Source organism: Lepidothrix coronata, unplaced genomic scaffold, assembly GCF_001604755.1.
Source record: "Lepidothrix coronata isolate B3197 unplaced genomic scaffold, Lepidothrix_coronata-1.0 Scaffold53, whole genome shotgun sequence".
Taxonomy (NCBI): Eukaryota; Metazoa; Chordata; class Aves; order Passeriformes; family Pipridae; genus Lepidothrix; species Lepidothrix coronata.
In genome coordinates this window covers 152,943-161,836 of record NW_016690233.1, presented here as the reverse complement: position 1 = coordinate 161,836, position 8,894 = coordinate 152,943, and the positions used below count along the sequence as shown (strand labels likewise).

General features: G+C 38.0%; 1 protein-coding gene across 2 annotated transcripts in view; it reads left to right on the top strand.

Annotated features, from left to right (window-relative positions):
* The first annotated feature begins 52 nt into the window (after positions 1–52).
* The window catches only part of ATM (ATM serine/threonine kinase), a 64,766-nt gene continuing 55,924 nt past the window's right edge, over positions 53–8,894 (top strand). For both annotated transcript variants that reach the window (XM_017816054.1, XM_017816053.1), the window contains exons 1-9: positions 53–120; positions 2,012–2,112; positions 2,197–2,309; positions 3,274–3,419; positions 3,781–3,945; positions 5,911–6,076; positions 6,359–6,597; positions 7,027–7,190; positions 7,559–7,728. In XM_017816054.1, the coding sequence (XP_017671543.1) occupies positions 2,041–2,112; positions 2,197–2,309; positions 3,274–3,419; positions 3,781–3,945; positions 5,911–6,076; positions 6,359–6,597; positions 7,027–7,190; positions 7,559–7,728 (1,235 nt within the window). In that variant the 5' untranslated portion in view covers positions 53–120; positions 2,012–2,040. The remainder of the gene's footprint in view (positions 121–2,011; positions 2,113–2,196; positions 2,310–3,273; positions 3,420–3,780; positions 3,946–5,910; positions 6,077–6,358; positions 6,598–7,026; positions 7,191–7,558; positions 7,729–8,894) is intronic.

The following is an 8,894-nucleotide window of genomic DNA, read 5'->3' as shown; positions in this document are numbered from 1 at the left end:
CGCGCCCGGCCCCTTCCGCCGGAACCCGCCGCCGCCGCTGCTCATCCGCTTCCAGGTCCGCCCGCAGCCGCCGCACGTGTGCTGTGCCCCGGGAGCGGCGGCCGCCCAGACCCGGCCGAGGTGAGGGGCCCGGGGTCGGGCGGGGCGGCGGCCCCGGCGGCGGGCGCTGAGGGACCGCTCATGCGGCGGGGGCGGCCCCGGGAGTGTTGCGGAGCCGGAGCTGCCGGGTAGTGGTTGCAGTGCCCTGTGTCCCTGTGCTCAGCCAGCACATCTCTCCCTTGTTTATTGTATTTGGTTTGTGTGTGCCTTCCTCGCTCTGTGTAATTTATATGGAGGGTGAACGTGATCATCCCATAGCGGCTGGAAAACCGTGCAAGTAGTAAGAGAAATAGGTGGAGTCAGTCTCGGGAATTTTCCACTGTTGTTGTTATTAGTGGCTATTGAAATACCGTTAAGTACGAACGAGAGGACTGATTTCTTCCCCTTGGACGCCCAGGCCCTACAATAGACCCATGTTCCCACGGTTCTCGTTCAAGCATTTTGCAGCTCATCCACATTTCAGAAGCCATTAGTGTTTAAAAAGTTAATTCTTCCTTTTTGTTTCGTTTCCAGCAAAAGCAGGAAGTTTGCTGAGGTTTATTTTGCAGCTCATCCACATTTCAAAAGCCATTTAGTGTTTAAAAGTTAATTCTTCCTTTCATTTCCCGCAAAAGCAGGAGGTTTGCTGGGCTTTATTTTGTTCCAGTGCCCAACCACCAGAGGTACAGAGGGTGGTTGGGCACTGGAACAAGCTCCCCAGGGGCGTGGTTACAGCACCAAGCCTGACAGAGCTCAAGAAGTACTTGGAACAACGCTCTCAGGCATATGGTGTGATTCTTGGGGCTGTCCTGTGCAGAGCCAGGAGCTGGACATGGTGATCCTTGTGCATCCGTTCCGAGTCAGGATATTCTGTGATTCTGTGAAGTTAGTAAAGGAACTCTTAATTTAAGTGAGGTCTCTTGTACAGTACAGCCAGCCTTCACACTTACAATGTTTTCTTTTTCATACACATCTATCAGTCACCAAACTTCTGATCATACTTAGTCCCAGCCTGATCTTGTTTGAAGCAGAAGGAAATAAATACAGTCTAAGAGAGTAGATATTTAAAGTTTTATTTCTCTCAGTGGCTCTTTTTATATTCTCACATAAGTGCTTGAGATGCAGTGCTGTGAGTCATGAATGCCCATTCTCAGTTGCATATTACAGCCTCAGCAGCAGCATATGGATAGAGTTACTTCAGCTTGTGTGATCCGTTTTGCAGGAGTTCCTCTTGCCCTTGCTTTAAAGGCATAAAAGAAGAATGGAAGTCATATACAATGTCATGGTTGTCATCTGCAGCAGCATAACTTTATGTAAACCAGAAATGCAAGGTCTAGCTGATTCCAACCTCTGTTGAAGGAGAAGAGGCATAGTTTTAAGTGGTCACAAAAAGAAAAAGTTGTTTTCTCTTATGACTGGTATTTGGTCATCCTTTGACATGTTTAGTCCGGAGGGATTTGTCACATGGTAGTGACCTATGAAAATGTAGGATGTGAGAGAGGAAGAGCGTTTTCCAAGTGCTACCTTCTCCTGGCAGCATCAGGTTAAGATGGCTACCAAAAGTTTAGTGCTTCTTACTGGAATGTATTTGCTTTGTGTTGTTTTAATCTTACTGTAATGTCATTCCCTCTTGTCTGCCCATCTCTGTTAGCAGGCATAAAAAAGAAGGAAGACAGAGTTATGTGAAGGGGGTCTCTGCAGTTATTCTTTGACTTTGACTGTTGTCTGTGGGAGTAGATTATATTCTTGATGTGAAACTGCTTCAGTCTTGTGACCAATAAGACCACTAATCCAGACACAAATTAGCTTTTCAGTGGAACATGTAACACTGTGGTTGTGTTCCGTACTGGATTTTCAATATTTTGCATTTCCAATTTTTTTACTTGATTGTGTGTTAAATAATTACTGTTTTATCTATTTCTTCTCTTTGCAGATACAAATGACTATTCTTTAAACTGAACCATGAGTCTTGCATTACATGATCTGCTTGTTTGTTGTCGTCGCCTTGAAAATGAGAAAGCTGTGGAGCGAAGGGTAACAAGTTTTCTTTTGGGGTGTGTACCTCAATTAGCAATGAAGGGAATAATTAAATTTTTTTTTCTTGAAATACATTTTCAGAAGGAAGTTGAAAATTTCAAGAGACTTCTCCGTGATTCTGAAACAGTTCGCCAGCTGGACCGGAATTCTGATTCTAAACAAGGAAAGCAACTTAACTGGGATGCTGTATTTAGGTAGTTTCTTTTTTTTCTTTGTGAATGGTTGCAATTTTCTTACATAGAACATCATTCTTTTGTTAAAGTTTTTTGCGTTGCTGAATTCTTCAAGACACGGTAAAAGGACTGTGGCTTGTGAATGAAAAAATGATGCACTGAGGTTTGTAGAGGCCAATCTTTGATACAGTCTGCATCAGGTGTACTATAAGATTGGACTGAGCATGAGTGTGATAACTTCTTACAGGAGCTTCGACCACTGTTAAATTTCATGTTAAAAGTTGATCTGAAGTATTAGTTTTCATATAATGAAAACTAGTCTGGTCAGCTTTTCATTATGTTTTTTAGTTGGACATCATTGGAATAGTTCTTGTTTTATAGGTGTACCAAAAATATCATCAGAAGTATTTGATAAATTTTATATGTTGCTTGGTGGTCAATTACACATTAGAAATACACAGGAGGAATACAAAAATAGAAACTCTAAACTGAATACAAATGGTAGGCCCGAAAATCTGTAGTAATTGCCAGTGACAAAGCCGGTGAAAAATCTAATCTTTTCATAGATCTAAAATATAATCCATATATTAACTTTAGATCATGGAGAAATAGGACTTAAAAGGTTTTCCTCAATAAAAACAATGGTAAGTATTTCTTATTATTTTGCTGTATAATGTTGCAGCATAAATAAAAAGACAGCTTTGGGTTTTTTTACTGATTTTAAATTGTATGTTTATCATGATGCAAAGCTTAAAGGAAAGTTTGGTTCCTATTTGAGTTACTTCTGGATTATCTTCAAAATTTACAGGTCCTTTTATAGACTATTTCCGTCATGCTTGGATTGTAATATATATCAGTTGGTTTTAATCTTTGATAATTAGAATTGTGAGAACAGGAACTGGCATTTAGACTAAAACAGCATTTACCTATTTTACTTCAGTCATAAATGAGCAGATCCTTGGTTAATATCTTTTTATTTTTGAAGTGTCTTGCAGAAATATTTTCAGAAGGAAATTAAAAATCTGCAGCAGACAAAACCAAATGCATCTGCTTCAACCCAAACTATGAGACAGAAAAAGATACAAGAAGTTGGAAGCCTGGTCAAATACTTCATCAGATGTGCTAATAAAAGTCAGTAATTTGTATTATCATATAGAGTTACTGTTTTAGTTTACTACTTTGCTTTCAACTTTGAATTTTTACCAGTTGCTAGTGTAGGGTTCATCTTGCTCTCTTACAGATGTTTACTATTTAAATATCTTAATGTGAATCAGTCCTTTGTGCTCCTTCTCTGTCCTTGTTGATGTTCACAGTTCCTTTTTCTAATTATTCAATTTGTCTATAACTGATATATTTTCTCATTTTTTTCTCATAAAAAAACAACCCAAAAAACCATGGGTTGTTTTTTTTTCTTTTTTATTAAATAACATTTACAAACAATTACAGATTTATTTGGGTTAATTAAGCAGTCTCATGTTGTTTCTTCATGTAGGAGGACCCAGGCTGAAATGTCAGGAACTTTTGATTTATGTCATGGAAATTATAAGAGATCCGACAAGTTGTGCTGCATATGGTTCTGACTGTAGTAACATACTCCTAAAAGACATCCTCTCAGTAAGGAAATACTGGTGTGAGATATCCCAGCAGCAGTGGTCAGGTAACATTTTTAAACCTACTTAGAAATGTCTTTTCCTACTACAGAAACGTGTTTAGATGCATTTTAATTTGGTTGAGGCCCTGTGGTGTGAGATACTACCCAAAATATGGAGTAAAGCAGTGTCAGCCTTGAAGGCTTACAGTTGAAATAAACAAAGCAACAGAGATTAGGAATTGATTTTTTTTTTTCTTTCTGCATACTGTTTATTGTTTGCTGTGTTTATATACAGTCAGGCTATGTCTGCATGGTCTGCACGGGGCTTAACACCTATAGGAAATCCACGGAATGTGTGTGCTGGAGAAAACCTCAGTAAAGCTAGTGTTAGTGTGCAGTTGTCTGCAAGTTGTTAGGAACTGACTGGTATAGGTTTGATATAGTTAATGTATTACTATTATGTTTTATTATCTGAGTTTTGATGGCTCATGAAGGTCCTAAAAAAAATTGAATTGATGTTCTTATACGTACGTCGTATGTAAAGAAAAACTATAAAGCTTAAGATGTAAATAGCAAAAAACAGATGTAAAAGTTGCATAATGATAGAGCATGCAACCTGAACTGAGTGGAAATGCACAGATAGTTTTTCACTTTTCAGAGCATTGGATTTGACTCCAATTTGATAGTTCATTTATTTAGCATGAAGAAGAATGTTTGTGTATTCTGAATTATCTGACATCTACTAACCTCTCAACTCACCTTTTTACATTTGTTGATAGTATTTCGAAAAGCAAAAAGGATATTAGGAGTTTTATAGTCTAGTTTGTTGGATGTTGCATGCATAATTTGGAGAAAATTTGGAAGTACTGTCTGTAGTGCAGTGCTTTGAAGTCAGAGTTTGGATTTCTGAAAAGCACTTTATGAGAAAATGCTTTGCTCTGCAGCTTGAAGAGAGTGGCTTAACTACAGAATAGAAATAAGCCTGCAAAGAACTCAGAAGAGGGATCTGGTGATGCTGGGAGTGAAAAGGGAGGCAAAAAAAAACTGCTGAAGGCTGGCAAAGCAAAGCGACTGAAATGGAATCATTCAGGGTGGGAGGTTCCTGGAAGAGTTCAAGGCCAGGTTGGATGGAGCTGTGAGCAATCTGGTCTAGTGAAAAGTGTCCCTGCCCATGGCAGGGGTGTTGAAACTAGGTGATCTTTGTGGCCTCTTCCAACCTAAATCCTTCTATGGTTCTATGTGGCTGGGTAATTAAAGAGCCTGAGGATGAGATCTCTGAAGTTAAAGAAGTTGGTACAATTTGGCTGTGGAGATAGAACTGGAAGTTGAAGATTGAAGGGAAAGCTGGAACTGTGTGGGAGCACTGCCTGAGACTAGGAATGCTGTCAGCCTCCCCATTGGAACAGAAAGCAAAGACAAGGAGGCTGGAAGCTGGAGTTCAGAGCAATAAACAGGAAACAAGAACTGGGTACTGAGGTAGAATTGAGCCTAAATGGATAGGGAATGAGGCAAGAAGCCAGGAGCCTATGGGGGTTGCAATGTGGTGGTTAGTTTGTTTAGGAACATGGAAGTTAGGAACATGGATTCTGTGTATGGACAGAAGCTGGAAGCATGACAGAAGAAATTTTGACATTAGATCATAAGAGGCACAGTGTAATTTAGTTACAGGAGTGAGGCAGGACTGAAGACTATAAATCCAAAGGAAGAGAGCCTTTAATCCATTAAAGGAAACAAGTCGCTTTTATTAAATGAGAGATATATGAGCTTTGTAAAGGTTACCATAACCTTTTTTAGTGATTCTACCTTAATGCTTGCTTTTAACTCTTGGGGTACAATGTGGAAGTCAGATTTCTCTTTATAAAATCAGGGGTCTGGTGCAGCTGAAAGTAAAAACATAGATTCCAGCTCTTAACTACACAGTGTTGGTTGCTATATCTTTATTGCATTATTTTTCATCAAGGTTTTTTTTATGTAATCCTCTATAATATATATTTTTTAATATATTTGTGTATTTTTTTAATACATTTGCAGAGTTGCTGATCCTGTATAGCCAATTATACCTCAAACCTTCTGGAAATATTAGTAGAGTCTTGGTGGCTAGGATAATTCACACACTTATGAGGGGGTACTGCTTCCAAACTGATGGGTTGAGTTCTGATATGCTTATCTTCTTTTCAAAAGCAATGCAGTCTGCAAGGTATGTTGCAAGTGCTCCTTTTGTATGCTAATAGCTACTTTTAGAAAATAAGTAATTTTAGGTATTTGGGATTGGACTTGAGTAATAACAGGTAATACTTCTTTAGATATATTTTTTCTCTCTTTAAATGCCAATTTAGTAACTTCTTTAAAAAACTAATAACTTCTGCATTTGTTAGGCAAATAATATGTAATTACTTGCTAGTATTTACATTTAAACAGTTCTTATGAAAAAAATTAGATTGTTTCTTTTGGAAATGTACATGTTTGATTTATGTTACAGACAGGAGAAGAATAGTGCAGGCCTGGATCATATTGTTGGAGCAATGAATATCTTTTGCAATAAATTTGCTGACAACTGTCGCCTACGGATTTGTAAAGTAGGGGAAGAAATTTTGCCTACATTGCTTTATATATGGACTCACTATAGACCAAAGGATTCCCTGAAGGAATCAATAATTGAGTTATTTCGTCTCCAAGTTCATATTCATCATCCAAAGGGTGCAAAAACTCAGGGAAGAGGTACAATAAAAAGCTCCTTTTTTTTTTTCTATTGCTGTATGTCGTTGTTGAATTTACTGTGTAATTCAATTTACTAGTAATTGTGTTTGTCATGGCCTATTTCAGTTCTCGCATAATTTTTGTAAGGATATTTTTTTGTACTTTGTACAAATCTATGCATTGCATTTCACTGTATTTTTTCCAGTTAGATGAAGAATTGTTTACTAGAAACATAATTCCTAACTTAATTACTTGTATGTGCTGATTAAGTTCTCTCTTTTTCACTTTTTAACTTTATCCATTCTCCATTATAGAACTTGCTTTGCAGGCCTATATTTGTTGAACTTTATATGCTCTACTCTGATTTTGGCTGTATTTTGCACTGCCTAGGTAGGTTTACATACTGAGTTGGTGATACACATTATGTTTTCATTGTTTTTGCATGTACAGGTGCATATGACTTTACAAAATGGCAAAGTATCTTGCATAACCTGTATGATCTTCTGGTGAATGAAATAAATCTCATCAGTAGTAGAGGAAAGTATTCTTCAGGCTCACGTAATATTGCTGTAAAGGAAAATTTAATTGAGTTAATGGCTGATATTTGTCATCAGGTAACTTTTTTTTTAATATAAACTTGACTATGTAATTACTGAGTTGTATGTTTTGCTTTTTAAAGTAATACGACTTAATTATTCCTCAGAATAATTTACTGAGGTATTCATATCTGTGTTTTATTGTGTTTCGTTGTTAATTTTGTACAGCTTAGAAGTGTAGTATACTGGATTTCACTAGTGTTTCTTGTTAGGCTGTAAGCAGAGGTCTTGTTATAGTAAGGAATAATAAATAATAATTCTGGTTCCCTCTTAGAAGGCTTTGTACACAGTAAAGAATGGACTAATTTAGGTTGGCATTTCAGTTTTCTTGCAAATACTGCTTTTTTTTTTTCATTTGTATACTTTTAAATTTCTCTTAATAAAAGGTTTTTACAGAGGATACCAAAGTCCTTGAAATTACCCAGTCCTATGCCGTTACACAAAGAGAGCCCAGTGAGGACACAGTACCAAACAAGCGCAGGAGGATTGAACTAGGCTGGGAGGTCATTCGAGACAACATGCAAATATCCCAGAAGGATTTTGATGTCATACCTTGGTAATAACATCTTTACATGAAAGAAGTATCATGCCAGACATCTTTTTACATTTAACATTCTCCTGAATATGTTGTGCGTTCAAGTTGGGTGTCTGCACATGCTGTAATCATATATCTAAGTACTGAACTTAGATTCTCACAGTATTTGGAAAGCAGTGAGTGCTGGTCTTGGTACTTTTGCTTTATGAGTATTAGGAAATAAACATGATATTTACTGCTGTCTTAATCTGGCTGTGTTATAGCATAGCAACCATTAACAGTTTGGCCATTTTGGACTAGTTCATGCAGTTTTCTGTAATACCTGGCCTGAAAACTGTTGCAAGGCCTGGCTTTTTACCTTGGACTTTGAGGAGTATTTTGCTTCCCATGAACTGGAGGTATAGCTTCATGTCTTGCTGACTGTTGCAGGAGGACTGTAGCAGTGAGTGTAGCAAGGAGTCAAGTTACTATTAAAAGACCAAAAATAGACTTTTCCAGAACCTACCAGTTGTAGCCCTAAGCCCAGGCATGTTGATTGTTTAGCTAAAATAGATTACACTGGATGTTTTTTGCTGTTACTGTTCCTCTCTATCTTTCTGACTTTTCTTGGAAACTGCAGTACAAGATACCAGAGCAGCATAGCTGCTTATGGATTGGTTTCTGCACTGGGGTGGCAGGTTTGTGTGAGTGTGTGTTTACTGCTTGCAGTATTGGGGCAAAATGGCTGTTTAGGATCCAGTTGAGAAGTTAACATGCTATTCTGTGTGGAGGTGCCAATGGCCAAGAAATACTGCAGGTACTGTAATTTCATAGAATCATCGAATATCCTGAGTCTGGAAGGGACACAAAAGGGCTGAACTCCTGGCCCTGCACAGGACAGCCCCAAGAATTCCACCATGTTTTTGACTCTAGCTGCAACCATTGATATAAACTAAACCCTTCCAGCTTACCATCCCCAGCTAAACATCTTTTCATTTTCCTGTCTGCAGAGATGTTGCTGTAGTGTTTTCCTTTTCATGTATTTTCACGTTTGAGGTCCTTCTCTGTGTCAGAGTTTACAAAAGGCTAGTCCAGAAGAAGGAGAAAAATATTTTTTTTGGCCTGAAAATTTCCTTGCTTGTGGTCAGAAGTGTGTGAACTTGGCTTGTAAGAAATCAAAAATCAATGAAGTCAGTTGTAAGAAATTA